The 20,871-nt window shown below is 41.6% G+C and overlaps 1 protein-coding gene and 2 non-coding genes across 4 annotated transcripts in view; 2 read left to right on the top strand and 1 right to left on the bottom strand.

Moving 5' to 3' along the window:
- The first annotated feature begins 3,206 nt into the window (after positions 1 to 3,206).
- POLD3 (DNA polymerase delta 3, accessory subunit) overlaps positions 3,207 to 20,871 on the top strand; it is a 58,059-nt gene continuing 40,394 nt past the window's right edge. The window contains exons 1-4 of one of the 2 annotated variants that reach the window (XM_049780292.1): positions 3,207 to 3,287; positions 4,403 to 4,458; positions 13,020 to 13,122; positions 19,190 to 19,229. In XM_049780292.1, coding sequence (XP_049636249.1) covers positions 3,228 to 3,287; positions 4,403 to 4,458; positions 13,020 to 13,122; positions 19,190 to 19,229 — 259 coding nt within the window. In that variant the 5' untranslated portion in view covers positions 3,207 to 3,227. The remainder of the gene's footprint in view (positions 3,288 to 4,402; positions 4,459 to 13,019; positions 13,123 to 19,189; positions 19,230 to 20,871) is intronic. The other variant, XM_049780293.1, reaches the window with a different exon arrangement.
- On the bottom strand, positions 12,820 to 12,934 carry LOC126019604 (U5 spliceosomal RNA). Its single transcript, XR_007499239.1, has one exon. It is a non-coding gene; the product is annotated as a U5 spliceosomal RNA (small nuclear RNA).
- Positions 18,905 to 19,033, top strand: LOC126019292 (small Cajal body-specific RNA 4). The gene has a single exon (XR_007499022.1). It is a non-coding gene; the product is annotated as a small Cajal body-specific RNA 4 (non-coding RNA).

The raw sequence follows: 20,871 nt of genomic DNA, 5'->3' as shown, positions 1-20,871 counted from the left end.
ACACATTTTAAAATTCAAACTCATATAAGAAAAATTAATTAAATATGGAAGGAAATAAAAATCAACCAAGTGGCCGAAGATGTGGCTTAAGTGCAGAGCTCAAGTCCAGCAAGTGAGGTTCCACATTCATTCCCCAGCACTAAAAATCCAAAACTGCTTGAAAGACTCTGGTTGCCCTCATGCACCACTGGGGGTGAATCTTGTTGAAAGGAAATCAGTCAAAGCCAGGAGATGTCTCTTTGTATGCAGAAGCATGGGTTTAGATTCCTGGCATTGACTTGGCCTGGAGTGACCCCTGACCTGTGAGTCAGAAGTAGTTACTGAGCACCAACAGGTGTGGCTTAAAAAAGCATCAATCAGCTACTAAATGGTCTCTTCTAAAGATAATCTAAAGGTAAATTTAGATTATTTATCTAACTTTATCTTACTAACAATTAATGGTCTCTTCTAAAGATAATCATGTGGGGCCGGGAAGGTGGCGCTAGAGGTAAGTTGTTGCCTTGCAAGCGCTAGAGTAGGACAGACCGTGGTTCGATCCCCCGGCATCTCATATGGTTCCCCCACGCCAGAGGCGATTTCTGAGCGCATAGCCAGGAGTAACCCCTGAGCGTCAAACGGGTGTGGCCCAAAAACAAAACAAAAAAATAAAAATAAAGATAATCATGTCTAAACATGTGCTTTAAAAAAAATAAAACACGTTGGGCCTGAGAGATAGCATAGGGTAAGGTGTTTGCATTGCATGCAGAAGGATGGTGGTTTGAATCCCGGCAACCCATATAGTCCCCTGAGCCTGCCAGGAGTGATTTCTGAGCACAGAGCCAAGAGTAACCTCTGAGCAAAGCCAGGTGTGACCCAAAAACCAAAACAAAAGTGTTTTGGGGCTTCTGTTTATAATGCAACTCTAGTGCTTGTGACACTTATGTTTTGGGACTCATCACCTAACGTCTCTGAGCCTCAGTTTCTTTTTTCTCTTATCTTTCCTTCTTCCTTTTTTATATTTTTCTTTCTTTCTTTCTTTCTTTCTTTCTTTCTTTCTTTCTTTCTTTCTTTCTTTCTTTCTTTCTTTCTTTCTTTCTTTCTTTCTTTCTTTCTTTTTTTTTTGCATTTATATTTTTGAGGCTTATTCTTATCTCTGTTCTTAAGGATCACTCCTGGTGGGATTCAGAGTCTATATGTGGTCAGCTACATGCAAGGCAAGTGCCCTATATATACCCTCTGTATTCTTTCCTTCCCTCCCATCTTTTCTTTTCTTTTTTTTTTTTTTGGTGTTTGGACCACACCCATTGATGCTCAGGGATTACTCCTGGCTATGTGCTCAGAAATCGCTTCTAGCTTGAGGGGCCATATGGAACGGCGGGGGATTGAACCGCAGTCCATACTAGTTTAGTGCGTGCAAGGCAAACACCCTACTGCTTGCACCACTGCTCTGGCCCCACCTCCCATCCTTCTATTTTTCCCTCTTCCTTCCTTCCTTCCTTCCTTCCTTCCTTCCTTCCTTCCTTCCTTCCTTCCTTCCTTCCTTCCTTCCTTCCTTCCTTCCTTCCTTCCTTCCTTCCTTCCTTCCTTCCTTCCTTCCTTCCTTCGTCTTCTTGATTTGTGTCTACAAATCAACAAGGGGCTTACACACTTTTCACATTTAATGAATAAGTGTAAACACTTTCTCGAGTTACCTAACTTTCTAACCCACTTGTTCCATCTTATATTTCACTGTCTTCAATGTAATTGAACTTACATCAAGAGAACATGAACAGTATTCCCCAGTGATACCACCTTTAGGGGATGCTGGGACTATCCAGGGTGTGGGTGTGGAGGGGCTCTATAGTAGTCTCAAGAACAATGGGAGAGAGCATACTTTCTGTTTGTACTATAAAGAAGGTTGATTTCCGGTGTGTGTGTGTGTGTGTGTGTGTGTGTGTGTGTGTGTACTAATATGCTTTATTTTTTCTGAAAATGGGTAGTAAGCCAAATAAGTTAGGGAACCTCTGGTTGGCGATATCAAAATGAAGCCAGTACGCATTTATGCAAACCTCATCTTGGAACCCACACAGAATCACTTCTTTTCCCCACTCTTCCTGTTAACACATATCAGTTATTTCTAATGTGGGTCCTTTTGGGGGGACACAACCAGCAGTGCTCAGGGGTTACTCATGATTCTGTGCTCAGAATCATGTCAGGCTCAGAGGACCATGAGATGCCAGGGATTGAACCCGCTTTGGCTGCATGCAAGGCAAATGCTCTACCTGTTGTACTATTGCTCCAGCACCTGTGGGCCTTATTTTAGTTGAAGGGATAATAGTATTTTACAGGATTGTATTAGGAGTAAAGAGATCTTTTTTTTGTGTGCGTGTGTGTGGGGGGTCACACCAGCTGCACTCAGGGGTTACTCCTGGCTCTACGCTCAGAAATCGCTCCTGGCAGGCTCGGGGGACCATATGGGATGCTAGGATTTGAACCACCGTCCTTCTTCATGCAAGGCAAACACCCTGCCTCCATTATCTCTCTCTGGCCCTTAAGAGATCATTTTATATAAGGTACCATCCCAGCATTAGTACCCACAATGTGTAAGTGCTGAGAGACTCAGGCTTTGGTTAATGGAAGTGAAAATGCAGAGGATAGTCTACTGTTTTACTTTCAACCTAGAACTAGACATGATCTCCAAAACCATTAATCTCCTGAACACAGTCCTAGGCGTGTGTCCTGTCTTTTCTTTGAACAGGCACTACTTGCTCCCAGCTGTTTTCACTGTACTGCAATCACTTGTTTTTATGATTCACAGCTGTGTGCTTAGTGTTCTAGAATTATCTAGGATAGAATAAAGAGCTTAAATATTTGTTGAATCTGAAAGGGTCAGGATCAGTTTATCACTTTACAGGCCGCTCCTAAACTGCGGGGGGACTTTGCTTGGCTCCTAGACCTCCTAGACTGCAGGGATTTTTGCAGTCTGAAGCTGCAAAAAGCTCTGCTTTGCAACTAAGGATTCCACTGCCCGGCCCTCCCAGACTAGGCCGCTCACTTCCGGTTACTCCTATTAGCCCCACCCACATCAACGAGCGCCGGTTCGTGACTTAGTTTGGCCCCTTGACGGCCGCCGTAGCGCGTCGCCCCCGTTGCTGTGGAGACGACCCGACCCCGCGAGGGCGGAAAGACGTTTCCCGCCGGCGGGAGTCGTAGTGGCTGCGGCGGCGAGAGGGGCGTCTTGCGGGTGCGGGGCTTAGCGCTGCGGCACCATGGCGGATCAGCTCTACTTGGAAAACATAGACGAGTTCGTCACGGACCAGAACAAGATCGTGAGCCACTCGAGAAATCGGGGCGCCAAAAGGGGCGCGTGGGTCGGGCGAGGGGGCCTTGACCCCCGGGCGTGTGGCCTCGTGGGGGGTAGGACGGGCCCAGATCCTGCGGGTGTTGGGGATCGCTGCGCTCTCCCGGGCTTCGGAGATCAGGGTGGGGTGGGGTTTTGACTCTCTCTGCTCGGGTGCTAAGGGAGTTGGAGTGTAAAGTCACGTGAACAGAGGTGGGGAACCCCTCACCCCACCCCAATTTTCAGTGACAGGTGGTTTCACTTGAGGAGAGGTGTGAATTCACCTTGCCCATCCTGGCCACGTTTTGGGGCCGCATTTTATCATTACTGTGCATGAACCCAAGGGAAGGGATGGGAGTTACCGTCTAGGCGGGATTTGTGGTGAGAAAGGGACACCTCTGCAAAGCTCACATCACTTCTGCTGCCTTTGTCCAGCCCTCACTAAGGGGGGATTTTTCTCTTTATTGGAAGCTAAAAAGGTGAATGACAGCCATTCTGGAAGTCATTGGGGGGGAACTGGAGAATAGAGGAAGGATGCCAAAGAGGATGGAAGGCTCCAGGCCAATCATTGCCAGTCTAATCTCCATTATATATTTTTCATTAATCCTTTCCTGTTGCTTGAGTGTGCTCATTAGGGTCCCTTTGCCCTTTGGAAGTGTCAAAGTAAACCTAAGAGTGTTTTGGCATAGTGGGGTTTTAAGATGGTAGGGAGGCTCACCAAAGGAAAGGTCTTAGTTGAAATAAGGATTGGAAATGAGAACCCTTTCTGTTGTATATATTCAGACTATTATTTTATTTGTTTGTTTTTTGGGGGGGGGAATACACCCAGTGGTGCTCGGGTATCACTTCTGGTGTGCTCTTATCTATCTGGAATGTTAAGGGTTGTAGCTTTGTCTGCTCTTGCAGTCATTGCTCTGAGAGACCAACTGCTTAGCATTTATAAAATGAACATCTCAATCCCTCCTGCCCAGATAGACAGCTGTTGGCAAAAATGGGTGGCGTTTATTATCAGTTATAAAGTCATATAGGAGTAGTGATCTTTGGGAGTCTTTAGAACCGAACACACTCTGGAATAATCTAATACAATATTATTTGTTTCTTCAGGTGACATACAAATGGCTAAGCTATACGCTAGGTGTTCATGTTAACCAGGCCAAACAGTAAGTTCATTTCTTCTATTCTTTTTAATCACATTGCAGTTTTTTGGTTTTTAGTTTTTGACACTATGGTCTCTAGGTTAGCATTAATTTGAAGAGGGGAGAATAGAAAATAATGTTAGAATTAATTTGAAGAGGGGAGAATAGAAAATAATACTGTTTACTATCTTTTATGATATAGTTTTATTTTAAGTTGTAGGTGTTATTTATATGGAAATGTGGGTGATAAATTTACTGGGTTGATTTGCAGTTGCTCTTTGTTTATATCACTTTATTATTTCAAGGATATTAAACAGGTTGGCCAGTTATTTTTACATTTCAACTTAGGAGTTTGTTGTATTACACCTTCATTACATTTCACCAATATCCCTTAGGCACACGTGAATTGAGGTGTCAGTGAAATTTTTCCATAGGTATTTGACATAGTTGTATAAATATAGAACAGTGAATTCAAAAAAGGGAATATCTCAGATGGAACAAAGTACATATTGCCCTTCTCATAAGTCGTCTGATCGCCTTTATTTGCTGAAACGTGCAATCCCAATTTAGGCCAAAACGAAAAAGGCAAACTTTTCAATTTCCAGTTTTTTTTTTTTGTTTTGTTTTTATTCCCTTTTCATCCTTCCCTTTATGGTCAATGTGATGACTGGTTGCACGGGCCCAGCTGTAGTGCTCCCTATGGGTCGCACTTCAGATTTCAGTGCGTGTATACTCAGCTGTGGTGCTTGTATGTTCACCAAGTTTGCACATCTTTATTTGTGGTGCTTGTGAGGGTTTACATTTGTTTTTATTAGTTTGATTTGGGGGACCACACTGGCAATACTAGAGGCTACTTTCTGGCTCAGTGTTTGGGTTTCTCCAGAATCCATGTGCTGGTTTGAATTCAGACCTAGCTCTAGCCCTGACGCTGGAGACTTTAATTTATGACCATATGCTTGCAAGACAGGTGGTAAGCCACTGTACCATCTTCGGGCGAACTTCAGAATGTCTTGATTTGCTAATATGCAGATATTGTATGTCCAAGTGGAGGAATTGGTGATAAGGCTAAAGATACATACATACTTCTATACTACCTATCTATTTATCGTCTATGTAATTAATCGTTAAATAGTGTAGGGCTTGGGATGCTGTTGTCTTCCCTGCCTCCCTGCCTCTAAACTTTGTAACTAAGGCCAGAGCTATAACACAGTGGGTAGGGTGATTGCCTTGCATGCTGCTGACCCATTTTTGATCCCCGGCATCCCAAATGATCCCCTGAGCCTGCCAGGAGTGACTTCTTAGTGTGGAGCCAGGAGTAATCCCTGAGTGCTGTTGGGTGTGGCCCACAAACCAAAATATAATGAAATAAAATTCTTTTTTTTTTTTTGGTTTTTTGGGCCACACCCGTTTGACGCTCAGGGGTTACTCCTGGCTATGTGCTCAGAAATCGCCCCTGGCTTGGGGGGACCATATGGGACGCCGGGGGATCGAACCGCGGTCCGTTCCTTGGCTAGCGCTTGTAAGGCAGACACCTTACCTCTAGCGCCACCTTCCCGGCCCCATGAAATAAAATTCTTAAATAACTATTTTCCTACTGGAGATAGAACTGTTTACAACCATAATTAGCCACAAAGAGTTTTAAGCCTCTCTATCACCTGAGGTCCTTATTTACTATAAGGGATGTGGCTGGGAAGTGGCTGTGCAATTCTCACAGAAGTATAGCTTGCACTGCAATCAATTTTATGCAGTTACGGCTTAATGCTGCATCATTACATTTGTTTATATTTCACCCCACTACAAATGGCATGGTGTGATTATAATTTGTACTTGTGTCAATAAATTTTGCCTTTTTTTCCTTTTAATTTTGCCTTTTTATAATATGTATATGACAGTATAAATGGTAATGTTATATATCAATTTTTGTATGCATTTATATTATACATGTTAATTTTTTGTCACTATTTCTAAGCTCTGTTGTTCATTTGCAATTTTTTCAGATTTTCACAAAACTCCAAAACATTTTCAATATGTTTATTAAAAAAATCTTGTAAATGGGGGGCCAGAGAGATAGCATGGAGGTAGGACATTTGCCATGCATGCAGAAGGATGGTGGTTTGAATCCTCTGCCTGAAATACAGCTGTTATCCTTTAAGGTTCAATTCAGATTTCACACTGTTAGTTACTTTCACAGGGTGGTGTTTTATTTGCAGGCTTGGGGTACAGATATATTGAGAAATACATATACCATATACAATTTACTCACCTAAGTTGTATTATGTAGTGATATATTAGTGTGTTCAGATTATTAGGCAATCATTACTGCAGTTAATTTTAGAACACTTTCACCACTTTAAACAGAAACCCTCTATCCATTAGCAGAGTCTTTCTTTGTCTTTGCGACCTGTGCTGGTAGTCTGTGGCATTCCTTCACTTGTTGCTGCATAGCCCCAGTCTCTGCCTTTGTTATAATGTACCTTTACAAGGTTTCATTAAAAGGTCAGTGATTTGGTATAGTTGATACTGACTTGCTTGGATTCATCAGAGTTAAATTTTTCTCTTTATTTTGGACATTATTTTAGGATCTATGGTAGAACAGTAAACCTGACAGACATGACCCTTCCCATTACTGTTTTATATGATATATACAGAAATAGAGAATTACAAATAGCAGAAATAGAAAATAATATAATCATAGGTTATAGAAATGCTGTGAGGAAATTTAGGAAAGGTATTGTAGATTATAGTTATTTGTCTTGGGAAGATGAAATTGGTCAGGAGGAAAAATTAATAAAATAAGATTAGCAGTTAGTCACTTGTATAGGAAGTGCATTTTATAAAAAGTCCTATATTGTTAGTCATATTTAAGACTATGTTGCAGTTTTATTTATCTTATTTATTGATTGATTTTTGGGCCATCCCACGGCTTACTCCTGGCTCTCTACTTAGGAATTACTCGGGACTGTAAAGAATACCAGTGATTAAACTTGCGTGGCCACATGCAAAACAAGTGCCTTACTCCTTGTATTATTGTTCCATCTTCTAGCTTGCAAATTTTGTAGGTGTTTGGAATAATCAATTAAATTTACATGTCTGAGTGATGCAAAAGTCTATATAGAAGATTTTAATTGTACAAGTTTGAACTTGTTACTTTATTTATTTATTTTGGTTTTTGGGCCACACCTGGTGATGGTCAGGGATTACTCCTGGCTATACGCTCAGAAATTGCTCCTGGCTTGGGGGACCATATGTGACAGCCGGGGATCGAACCGTAGTCTGTCCTAGGTCAGCGTGTGCAAGGCAGACAGACGCCTGCCCTACCACCTGTGCCACCGCTCTGGCCCCTGAACTTGTTACTTTAAAAGAGAACTGGGCATGAGGTCAGTCACCTTGCAAGTGGTAAAACCTGGTCCATCCCTGGCACCATAAGTGGTTCTCTTGAGTCATACCAGGTGTAATCCTGGAGCACAGAACCAGCAATAAGTCCTGAGTACCACTGGGTATGGTGCTAAAAACCAAAAAAAGAGATTGAGAGACATCTGGAGTTGAGTAAATAGTACTTAGAATATAGTAAGTGCCGCAGATTATTAGATATGGTTTAGATTCTGTTAGGTGTTTAATTGCAGAGGTGCCATATGCTAAGGATTGAACCCAAGTTCACTTTATACAAGGCCTTCTACTCTTATTTAAAGGGAGTTTGAGGTTGGGGAGGAGCTATTTCTTGCTCTGTGTTTAGGAGTAATCCCTGGCTGTGCTCAGGGCACTATCATATGTGTTACTGGGGATCAGACCAGGTTTGACAACATGTAAGACAAGCACTTCAAACTCCTGGCAATCTCGCTGGCCCTAAAAAAAATACCTCTGGGCCGGAGAATTAGCATGGAGGTAGAGTGTTTGCCTTGCATGCAGAAGGACTGTGGTTCGAATCCCGGCATCACATATGGTTCCCCGAGCCTGCCAGGAGCAATTACTGAACATAGAGCCAGGAGTAACCCCTGAGCGCTGCCGAGTGTGACCCAAAAACCAAAACCCTTATCTATACCTCTCTCAAGGTATAGATCATAAAGTAGTCACTCAGAAACTTTTTTGTTTATTTTTGTTTTGGAGCCACACATGGCTGTATTCAGGACTTATTTCTGGCTCTGCAATCAGGGACCACTCCTGGTGGACCAGGGGACTATATTGGGTACAAGGGATCAAACCCAGGTCAGCGTGTGCAAGTCAAGAGCCCAACCCACTGTTCTAACTGCTCTAACCCAACCACTCAGAAAATTTTGTTGACTAAATGTAACTTGGTTTGCATCTTTCAACTTCATGTTAGACTTTCGATAATGAATGAGAAATGGGAGCAGAATTGACACCTGGAAGTGTGATATAATGTAGTCAAGGGATTTGGAGGGCTTGAGTCAAGTATTGGGCAAAAGAACTCATAAAACTTGGCAACTCCCAGTAATTTTCAGAGACAAAAGAGAGGAGGGCTGGAAGATCCAGCTCACGACATGAAGTTCACCACAAAGAGTGATGAGTGTAGTTAGAGAAATAACTATATTGAGAACTACCATAACAATGTGAATGAATGAGGGAAGTAGAAAGCCTGTCTAGAGTATAGGCGGGGTGGGGTAGGGAGGAGGAAGATTTGGGATATTGGTGATGGGAATGTTGTACCGGTGAAGGTGGGTGTTCTTTACTTGACTGAAAACCAACTACCATCATATTTGTAATCAAGCTGTTTAAATAAAGATATTAAAAAAAAAAACTTGGCAACTCCATGGAAAGGGAGAAATGAAGGGTAAAGACTCCCAGATTTCCACATTAGGTGGTTTGAGCAGATGATATTGTTTGTTATCAGGAATAAATGAAATCATGGAGTGAATGAAGTAGACCTAGGAGAATATGTAGTAAAGTGAAACATCCTAGTGTGTCTTGGGCTGTTGATTTTAGCTGGAAAATCCAACTCAGATCCGTCCAATTTAGGCAATGCTGAATGGCATTTATCTTTGGATCAAGCTGAAAAGAGATCTGACAATTCAGTTCTGACCCACCCTCCTCCCCAAGAAAAACTCAGATTCAGAAAGTCAAGCCAAGTAGGAAATGGAGCATAGACAATCTGAGGTGAGCAGAGGACACCAGTGCTTAGGGTTATGAAAGCTAGGAGTGGACTTTCAAGAAGAGAGCCATCAGTTTTGTTTTGTTTTCCTTTTCACACTGGTAATACTCCTGGCTCTGCACTCAGGAAATACTCCTTATGGTGCTCCAGAGACCATATGGAATGCTGGAGATTGAATCTGGGTCTTCCAAATTCAAGGCAAGAGCCGTGCTTTTATGACTCTAACCCCCTTTTTTTGGGGTGGGGGCTTGCATGGCAGTGCTCAGGTTATTCTTGGCTCTGTGCTTAGAAATCACTCCTGGCAGGCTTGGGACCATATGAGATGCCAGGGATTAAGCATGGGTCAGCTGCATGCAAGGCAAATACCCTAGCTGTTATTACTCTGCCCACTCCCCCTTTTTTATTTTATTTTAGGTTACCCAGTGGTCCTTAGAGGTGAATAGTCAGTTATTGAGTTTCTAGGCAGAAATATAACTTGTTAGCAACAGAATCTATGCCAAATTTACAACAAGATGTACAAATGGAGAATAGTTACATTAGCATCATGGGGGGTAAAGGAGGGAGACAAGGGATGCATGCTGGGAACAGGGTGGAGGGAAGACAACACTAGGGGTGGTAATGCTCCTCATTGTCACTATGTGCCTTAAATATTTCTGTGAGGGGCCAGTGAGGTGGCGCTAGAGATAAGGTGTCTGCCTTGGAAGCGCTAGCCAAGGAAGGACCACGGTTTGATCTCCCCCAGTGTCCCAAATGGTCCCCCCAAGCCAGGGGCAACCCCTGAACTTCAAACGGGTGTGGCCGAAAAACAAAACAAAACAAAATATTTCTGTGAAATAATTATAATTCACTTTGAGCACAATAAAAACTAAAAAAAAAAAAGATGCTGGAAATTCTGAAAAAAAAAAATATATATATAACTTGTTAGGGCCCATCAGTAAATGCTCTTGAAATGAAAGACATAGGGGCCGGAGAGATAGCATGGAGGCAGGGTGTTTGCCTTGCATGCACAAGGATGATGGTTCTAATCCTGGCATCCCATATGGTCCCCTGAGCCTGCCAGGGACGATTTCTGAACATAGAGCCAGGAATAACCCCTGAGCGCTAACGGGTGTGACCCAAAAACAAAAACAAAAAACAGGGCCCGGAGAGATAGCACAGCGGCGTTTGCCTTGCAAGCAGCCGATCCAGGACCAAAGGTGGTTGGTTCGAATCCTGGTGACCCATGTGGTCCCCCGTGCCTGGAGCTATTTCTGAGCAGACAGCCAGGAGTAATCCCTGAGCACCACCGGGTGTGGCCCAAAAACAAAAACAAAAAAAACGAAATGAAAGACATAGGTGATATTTCTTTTAACTGTTTTGGTTAAACCAAGTTATTGATAGGAGCCAACTTCTCATGCTGGAGCATAAGGATTTCTATATTGAATAATCTCAGATTAGTGACCTTGAGTAGTTGACCATAAAATTAGAATTTCAAGAGTTGTACATTTGTGATAATTCACATAGTAATTATTTTTTACACTTTTTTTTTTGTTTAGGCCACACCCAGTGATGCTCAGGGGTTACTCCTGGCTATGCACTCAGAAATTGGTTGCTCCTGCTTGGGAGAACAACAATATGGGATGCCAGGGATTGAACCCACGTCTGTTTTGGGTCAGCCACATGTAAGGCAAATGCCTTACTGCTGTGCTATCGCTCCAGCCCACATAATGGTTTTTTTTTTTTTAAGGTGGTGGTGTGTGTTGGACCACAGTTGGTAGTGCTCAGGGCTTGCTCTTGATCATTGTTTATGGTCCAGATGCATTACTGGGGATCAAACCAGCATTGGCCATATGTAATGCAAGCACCTTAATGCCTGTACTGTCTCTGTTTATAATGTTCTTAATATTTTGGAGCAGTTAATCCTTTGAGGATCTGTTGAAAATCCTCAACTATCTCCTCCAGAAAACATGTGCATTTTTGCTTGCAACTTGGGGCATTGGGACATTATAGATGGGCACATAAACCCTAGGGTAAGGGAATCATTGATCTAATATAGGCCTCCTATTTTATACGCACAGATAGTAAAAGACCCAGAAAAATGAGTCAGCCTCTAGGATAATATAGCTCATAATTAAGCTGCTGCTTTTTCTTCCTTTGTCTTTTCTCCTTCCTCTTCTTCCTCTTTCCTTCCTCCTTATCATCATCATTCTTTTGGACCTTCCAAGTACTGCTCAGGGGACTGACTACTCAAGTTATTCAGCCTACTGGACCAGTATTCAGTGTACATCAGTATTTCAGCTTACTTTCAGGACACAACAACACTTTGCTACTCTGACCCTGCCGTGCTTCAAAACAACCAGGGCCTTCCCAGTAGGCCTCTAGGAGTGAAGCCTGGCTCAGGCACATGTTGCACCTTAATTTGTTCTGATTGCCTCCTGAGTTTTTTCTTGATTCACCATTCTGTCTATTGCATATTGTTGTTGTTACAAGCAAGTTTAATCATCGAATTTATTTTATTTCAGTTGCTTGATGGACCACACCATGCCAGTATAAATTGACCCTAGGTACATTTCAGTTAGATTTCATCTTTTCAGTGTGTTGAGTTTCCATTTATGTATACCACACTCCCACATATAACTGAAGCCCAGTCCCCTCCCCCTATTACTTCCCTTTCTCATTTTCTTTTTTCCTGCTTTGATTTCTTTCCTTTTCTGTCCTTCCCTCCCTAGGCTCTGGGATCAAGGATTATATAGGCATCTCCTTTTACTAAAGCACATTTCCTCATCCAGTTATTTTATATAGCACAAATAAAGTGATATCCGATGTTTGTCCTTCTTCCTCTGGCTTCAGTCAATACCTTTAAAGGTTTTTTTTTTTTTACTTATTTATTTTTGTTTGTTTTTGGGCCACACCTGGCAGTGCTCAAGGGTTACTCCTGGCTCTATGCTCAGAAATCACTCCTGGCAGGCTCTGGGGACCATATGGGATGCCAGGATTCAAACCACTGTCCTTCTGCATTCAAGGCAAACACCTTACCTCCATGCTATTTCTCCAGCCCCCAATACCTTTAAGTTTTAACCTGGTTGCACAAATTGCATGATTTCATTTTCCTTGCTGCTGTATGGCATTAGATACATTAGATATACCACCTCTTCATAATCTACTTCATAATCCACTTAGGTGTTGTTAGACAGCTAGGTTGATTCTAAGTCGTAGCTATTGTACTAAGTGTAGCAATGAATATGGTATACATACATCCTTTGAAATAAAAAAAAAAAATCTAAATTCTTTTTTTTTTTTTTAGTCTTGTTAATAACGAGACTTCAAAAAATTAACCAAAGACTCAGTTTTGTTCCTCTCCACGGAAATCTTTAGTAAAAGGCAAAAGATTTATACGATCTGAAGAGAAAAAAATCTAAATTTTTAAGGCAAAAATTAAGACTTGATTGATACGGTAAAAATGAAAACATTTGCTAATAACTTTCCCTTTTGTTTGGAATAGGATGCTCTATGATTATGTTGAGAGGAGGCGAAAGGAAAATTCAGGAGCTCAACTGCACGTGACCTACTTAGTATCTGGCAGTCTCATTCAGAATGGACATTCAGTAAGTTTTCTCATGTCTTATAATGAGCTTAGATGTATCCGAGCTGTGAATGCTGTTCTGTGATAGGAGAGGGGATTCTAAAAAGCTATGATTGCCCTTTTTTTTTAATTTGTATTATTTCTGGCAGTACACTAGCCCTTTGATCCTATTCCTCCAGCCACCAAGATTGAGTATTCTGGGCATTTTAGTTAGTTAGTATTTTGGAGGCTACATCTGGTGATGGCCAGCGTTTACTTCTAGCTCTTCACTCAGGAAGAGTGAAGTTTACTCCGGGTGGTTCAAGGCAAATATGTACTTATCTACTGTACCATTGCTCTCTGGTTCCATTTATGGGAGCTTTAAAAAGTGAAGAGACAAATGATGATTATTTTGAATCTGTTAGTTTGGTTTTATGCCACACTCAGAAGTGCTCAGGGCTTACTCCTGGCTAATGTACTTAGGAGTAACCTCTGGCATGCTCAGGGGACGTATGCAATACCAGGGATTGAACCTCTACATGCTACATGCATGACAAGTCCTTTAATCTCTGTACTATCTCTCTGACCCTATTTCAGATCTTTATAATGAGAACTTAAATTCTGAGTAGAATTTAAGAAATTTGAAATTTGGGTAGCTTCATGTCTGTGATACAGAGACTCTTACTATGGGGTCTTATTATCTAAGACATTAAGAAACAGTGTTTCTTAATCCTCTCTCTTCCTCAGGAGGTTTATTGGGGACACTCATTTAAATTTCAAGTTTATTTAGTTGTCAAGCCACAAACTTAGGAGTTCATCGAGTGCAATTTAACTTTGTTTTGGGGGCACATTGGCTGTGTTCTAGGCTTACTCCTGGCTCTGAGCTCAGGTATCATTCCTGGAAAGGCTTGGAAAACCATAAGGAGTATTAGAGATCAAACTTAGTCTAACCATATGCAAGAAAAGCATATTATTTCTTGTATTCTCACTCCTCTCTCTTGCACCCCATGTGGTTTCTTGAACCCAACCAGTAGTGATCCCTGAGTACCACCAGGTGTGGCCCCAAAACAAAAACAACTGAACTGATTTTGATTGAGCATTCATTTGGGAAGACTTATGTTTAAGTGGCTGAAGGATGAGGTGTTGGAGGGGCCTGAGCTAATGCTGTGCAAAGGAGTGTTGTTATTCTCATTTATCTGTTTATAATTCCACTTGGTATCTTGCTCATCAATGCAGATTGTTGCTGTTTTTATCCCAGTGACAAAACTTTTTCAGGTTTCACTTTCTCAATGCCTCTTCATCCCTCTGGGATGCAAGGATCCTTCTATATGCCTCCCACCCCTGGGTCTTCAGCTTTGCTGAGATAATGCCTGCCTTTTCTTGCACCAAATCACTACTTGTAAACTTTTGGCTTCCTCCCTAAAGTAAGACACATCATCCATTCTCACCTCTCAAACCTCTCCTAGCTGATAGTTCTTTAAATACACCATCACCACCATAAGATTAAGATCACCCTGTAGATCTTAGTCTAAAGAACAAGGCTGTTTTTCAAAGATCCACTAATTAACAAGTTTTTCACTTCCCTTCTGATTTTCCCTTAGACTCATATTCAGAAGCCTGTTTTATCAGCATACTGACTGGCTTTGTCTTGCAACAGTGGAACCCCACACTTATGAGATTTATTCAGGAATGGCAATTTAACATTTTATAAGATAAGGCACAACACTAGGGAAGTCAGATTCTTATTTTTTTAAAGCCAGCATATCTTTGTTGGCAAGCCCAATGATAACCAAGAGATTTACAAGTACAGAGTTAGATAATGATCTTTGGATACATAATTAAGCAAACTCCATTCATTGACTCACAGATAAATCACTCACCACATTCTTTCCCTGTAACATGAGGCTCTTGAACTGGAGACCAAGGTTTCATCTCGATCTCATCATATTTTCTAGAGTTCACTGGCCAGTTCTGTCACTTTATTTTTTTGCAGTGTTTTCAATTGATTTAATTTTTTTACCATGGAATTTTTGTGTTCCATTAAAAAAGTGGTTTTTATTTTATTTTATTTTTTTAGTCACTACTTGTTTTGAATATTTGAAACAAAAATGCATTTTGGGGACTAGAAATATAGTATGGAAGATATGAGACTTGTATATGATTAATCTTGGTTTGATCCTCAGCACCACATATGGTCCCCTAACGCCATCAGGAGTGACCCTGAGAACTACTGGGTGTGATCCCAAAACAAAACAAAAATATTGAGTGTTCACAGATCTTCTGGAACAGGGTTCAAGATTAAGAATTAATGGTTTAGGGGCCAGAGAGATAGTACAGGAATTAAAGTATATGTCATATACCTGCCTGACCTGGGTTCATTTTTGCACCAAATGCTCCCTCCTTACCCCCGTACTATTCCCCAAGTTCCCCTGCATCACCTGGGGGGTAACCCTAATAGCCCCTAGCATTCCAAACCCAAGAAGTATGGTATCCTGAATGACCTGGTTGGCTGAGAATCACCATGAATGGCTTCTAGAACCTCTAAGCATGGCTTGGGATATCCTCTATCATCAAAAGAATAGGTGTTTTAAGATAAAGCTTTCCATTTTTATTCTTTTTTTGTTTTGTTTTTTGGGGGGGCCACACCTGGTGACACTCAGGGGCTATTCCTGGCTATGCGCTCAGAAATTGCTCCAGGTTTGGGGGACCATATGAGACGCTGGGGGATCAAACCGCAGTCCACCCTAGGCTAGCGCTGATGCCTTACCTCTAGTGCCACCGCTCCAGCCCTCCATTTTTATTCTATCACATCACTGATTTATTTTTTTTTTTTTTTTTTTTTTTTTTTTTGGTTTTTGGGCCACACCCGGCAGTGCTCAGGGTTACTCCTGGCTGTCTGCTCAGAAATAGCTCCTGGCAGGCACGGGGGACCATATGGGACACCGGGATTTGAACCAACCACCTTTGGTCCTGGATCGGCTGCTTGCAAGGCAAACACCACTGTGCTATCTCTCCGGGCCCCACTGATTTATTTTTTTAAGGTGCCATACTTTCAGTACTCTAAGGTCATGTGGTCCCAGGGATTGAACTCTGAGCCTTGCACATAATTGACATGTGCTCTGCCACGTGTACTCTTTCCCTAGCCCATGACAAATAATTGAGATCCTTGGATATTTAGGGTTGTTCTTTTGGGATTTAAGGTATTCTGGGCTGAAACCCTAAAAAGTGCATTCAAGGGGTTGGAGAGATAGCATAACAGAAGGACATTTGCCTTGCATGTAGCCAACCGAGACGGACCAAGGTTTGATTACCAGCATCCCATATGGACCCCCGGGCCTGCCAAGGGCAATTTCTGAGTGTAGAGACAGGAGTAACCCCTGAGCACCACAGCCAGGTGTGCCCCCCCCCCCCAAATAGTGCATTCAAAATGCTTATCATAGTATGTTTGGGGTAGCAGTTTGGGTCCAATGATCACTCTTTTTGGGACTTAGTAGACCATATGTAGTGTCATGGATGAACTGAAGTCAGCTGTGTGCTAAATTAAGTGTCTAAACCCCTATATTAGTTGGTCCCATTATTTCTGTTTTTTTGTTGTTGTTTTGTTTTGTTTTTTTTTTCAATGTACGAAGGGCTTGGATCAAATCTGGTTGTGCTGGCATTCACTTGCCAGTAGTGCTCAGGGGACATGGACTTCCAAGGATAAAATTCATGTCTCCCACATGCAGAGCCTACACTCAGCTCCGAACTCTCCTCTGCATTTGAGGCTGTTTTATCAAAATATTTAGAGGATTTTTCTTTGTTTTATTTTGAGGCCACACCTTGCAGTATTCAGGGCTTCGTCTTTTATGTTGTGTGCTCAGAGATCATTCTTAGTGGTGCTTTGGAGACTTTGTGGTGCCGGCAATCATATTTTTTATGTTATGTATGTGGATATATGATACGTACCCATAATCTAGTTAAAATTTTTCTGGGTTTGGGGCCGGAGTGATAGGACAGTGAATATGGTGCTTGCCCTGCATACAGCAGACATATATTTAATTCCTAATGCCTCATATGGTCCCCCAAGCCTGCCAAGAATAATACCTAAGTGTGGAGTTCTGAGCTCTATACTCAGTGTAGAAAGTATGTTTTTGTTTTGTTTTTATTTTGTGATACTGTGGATTGAACCCAGGGCCTCATGTAAGGAGGCAAGTGTTCTACCTTTGAGCCACATCCCTGGCCCTAAACATACTTTTGATACAAGCAAACATTTATAAGATAAGCATTTTCATACTTTGCCCCCATTTTTATTTTTTTAATTTTTGTGTCATACCCGGCGATGCTATCTCTCCGGGCCCTACTTTGCCTTTTTTAAGCTTAACAGTAGAACCTGAGCAACACTTCATAGCAGTTATAGAAGCATTTCTCATGTCTTAGTTATGTGCATGCTTTTACATTGACAGATATATCTTAGTGTATTCAGCAGCTTTTTACTAGAAATCGATTGAGTGAAATATAACGTTTGGCTGTTATAATAATGTTGCTGTGAATAGTTCAATTTTGTATTTTAGTTGGTCCTAGAAGTTGGATTTTTATGTTTACTTAACCTGCTTTTTATTTTTTTGGGGGGGAGGGGCACACCCGGTAACACTCGGGTTATTCCTGGCTGTATGCTCAGAAATCGCTCCTGTCTCAGGGGGCCATATGGGATGCCAGGAGAACGAACCTCAGTCCATCCTATGTCAGCTGCATTGCAAGACAAACTCCCTACCGTTGCGCCACTGCTCTGGCCCCTACCTGCTATTTCTGTCCTATCAGCAGTGTATATGAGAGCTCGTTTTTCTTTTTTTTTTTTTTTGGTTTTTCAGACCACACCTGTTTGATATTCAGGGGTTACTCCTGGCTAAGCGCTCAGAAATTGCCCTGGCTTGGGGGGACCATATGGGATGCCAGGGGATCGAACCGTGTTCCTTCCTTGGCTAGCACTCGCAAGGCAGACACCTTACCTCTAGCGCCACCTCGCCGGCCCCTAGAGAGCTCATTTTTCTGTAGCATGTACTTTCATGTTTCCGGTCTGCTTGTATTTTTCTTTGAACTCTATCCATACCTCTTGCTTCTCTCTAAAGGACTATTAGCGTCTCTAAACGAATATTTTTTCAATTTTCTTTTTGGTATATCTTAAAATCTATATCCACCTTTGTGATATATTTTGTATATGTTTTTCCACTTTGTCTTTTGTAGTTTGCTTAGTTGGGGGGCTAGGTATGCTTCCTGGCTCTTGATTCTGTAACCATGAGCTGACAGGTATTGACCCGGGGTTCCTGCATCTAAAGCATCCACTCCAGTGCACTGAATTATTTTTTCCAGCCCAGGTATTTTACAGCTTGATATCTAATCCATTTTAAATTAATAATTTTATATAGTGTGAAAGACAGATCCAAATATATTGGTTTGGTTTGGGGGCCATCCATGCCTATTGGCAGGTCAAGGGCTTTCTGCAGCACACTGCTTGGGAGACCCTGTGGTGTTGGGAATCAGAGTGGACTTCTTACATTGAAAACTTCTGCTTAACCCTTTGGATTCTCACTGTGGTTCTGACAGATACAATTTTTTGTTTATAACTCTTTGTACCATCTCATCCTCCCCCTTTGTTGTTTTGGTGATGGGTTCACACATGCTTTCTTTTAGGGCTTGCATCCTTTCCATTACAGTGCCAGCTTGGCCTTGGATGTCTTTGCCGTGTCACTGAGTTTGCACTCTGCATGAGAAGTTGAGTGCCCTGGCCTCGACACTTGCTGATGTGATCCTCACAGCAGCAACTAAAATTTTTTATTAAACAGAAAATTTCTGGAGGATCAAGAAGGCGGAGTCTGATGAAGCAAGGCTCGGCTGATACAATCCTCCTAGAAAAAAGGGTCAGAGAGAGCAGTCCTGACTTGAGCTCCTCACAGGGCTGACTGTACCACCCAACATTCAAAAAAAGAAACAGAAAATTTAAGGTGTGTGTGTGTGTGTGTGTGTGTGTGTGTGTGTGTGTGTTTAATTTCATATCCAAATACCACTGCTTTGTCAAGGAATCTTGAATTTACAGTGTGTGCTTTCAACACTAATAAAGTGTTATTTCCTTGTAGTGCCACAAGGTCGCAGTAGTGAGAGAAGATAAGTTGGAAGGTAAGTGTTTTTTTAGTCCATTAACAAGCTCTTAGTCTTAGAGCATCAGCTTTAGGTGTGTTTGGAAAGTGTACCCCTAACACCTGCAGTTCTTTTGTTAGCTTCTGAAATGTTCAGATATAATATATACCTTCCTTTAAAGACCAACAACAGTGCTAATATTTATAAAACTCATTCATTGCTGGATTTTAAAACCCCTAACAGACAGATAAAAACATTATTAATACTGTTGAGGTGCCCCAAATGGCCTGGCTCCTCCACCAAGCTACAAAAGAGAATAATGGCTGCTGATATTTCTCAAGTAGCCTAGTCTGGGCTGACTCTGTGGCATTCTCAGGAAGAGAGTGGGACATAAGGTTCAAATTCCCCCTTCTGCATGAAATACAGTGGCCCAATGCCCCCACTGAGCCCCTTGGACAGAAACAGCCCAGTTCCAGACTTAACCATCCCAATCTTTCAAGCCACCAAATTTGTTTTAGATCTATAAAGCCTGAATAGAACATGTCAATATTATATAGTAGTTTCAGTCCAGCAGTATCAGGAAATCTAACGGAAAAGTTATATAGTAATCCACCAAGCTTGGTAAGCCTAAACTATAATACAGAAGGCTTAACTAGCACCAATCACAGCCAAGTAAATTCTTAGACACTGACTTTAGTAACATCATGGAGAGATAACACTAATTTCAAATTGATCCTTATTGATCTCAGTTTTGATAATAATACCATTTACCTTTGTGTTGTTATAAGCAATATGAAGTAAATGTGTTGTGTCTGCCTGAAGATATGCTATGGTTATGTGTGGGAGATTGGGGACATTGGTAAAGGGAAGATCACACTGATGGTGAGACTGGTGTTTGAACATATAATGCCTAAAACAACTTTTTTACAAACAATTTGGTAAATCATGATGTTATAATAAAAATTGGGTGAAAAAAATAATGTTGGAGGCTCAGCCTCAATATAGATGTGGATGGATCAACCTTGTATTTTTTCTTTTGTTTGTTTTTTTGGACCATACCCAGCCATGCTCAGGATATTCCTGGGTCTGCACTCCAGAATCATTCCTGCAAGTGATCAGGGAACAATATAGGATGCCGAGAATCAAACATGGGTTGGCCATGCATGTGTTAGAAAAATACCCTACCAGCTGTGCTATAACTCCATCCTTTCTTGTGGTGTTTCTTTAGGAAAATTAAAAACAAAAACTTTCTAATCACATAAAAACTTAATTTAGCTTTTTTATATTGTTTTGTTTTGTGGGATTTGGGCCAAAACCAGTGATGCTCAGAGGTTACTCTTGGTCCTGGCTCTGAGCTCAGGAATTATTCTTGGTAGGCTAGTGGGACCATATGGGATGCCAGGGAACAAACCTGGGTCAGCAACATGCAAAGCAAATGCCCTATCTGCTCTGCTGTGCTATTGCTCAGACCCCTTAATATAGCTTTTAAGTTAAATTTGTCCACTCATTTCTAGACTGGAGGAGCCTCCGAAGTAGTGCTTGAAGGACCAGTTCTGGTAATACTTAAGCCTACTAAGTATATCTGTTCAGTATTGATATCTGATATGGTGATCCTCAGGTCCAGCTGTGATGAAGTGATTTTTTTTTTAAAGATTTTGCATGCTACTGTTTTTGCTTAAAC

Source organism: Suncus etruscus, chromosome 9 (assembly GCF_024139225.1).
Source record: "Suncus etruscus isolate mSunEtr1 chromosome 9, mSunEtr1.pri.cur, whole genome shotgun sequence".
Classification (NCBI taxonomy): Eukaryota; Metazoa; Chordata; class Mammalia; order Eulipotyphla; family Soricidae; genus Suncus; species Suncus etruscus.
Note: the sequence above shows the minus strand (reverse complement) of the source record. Positions and strands in the feature narration are given on the sequence as shown.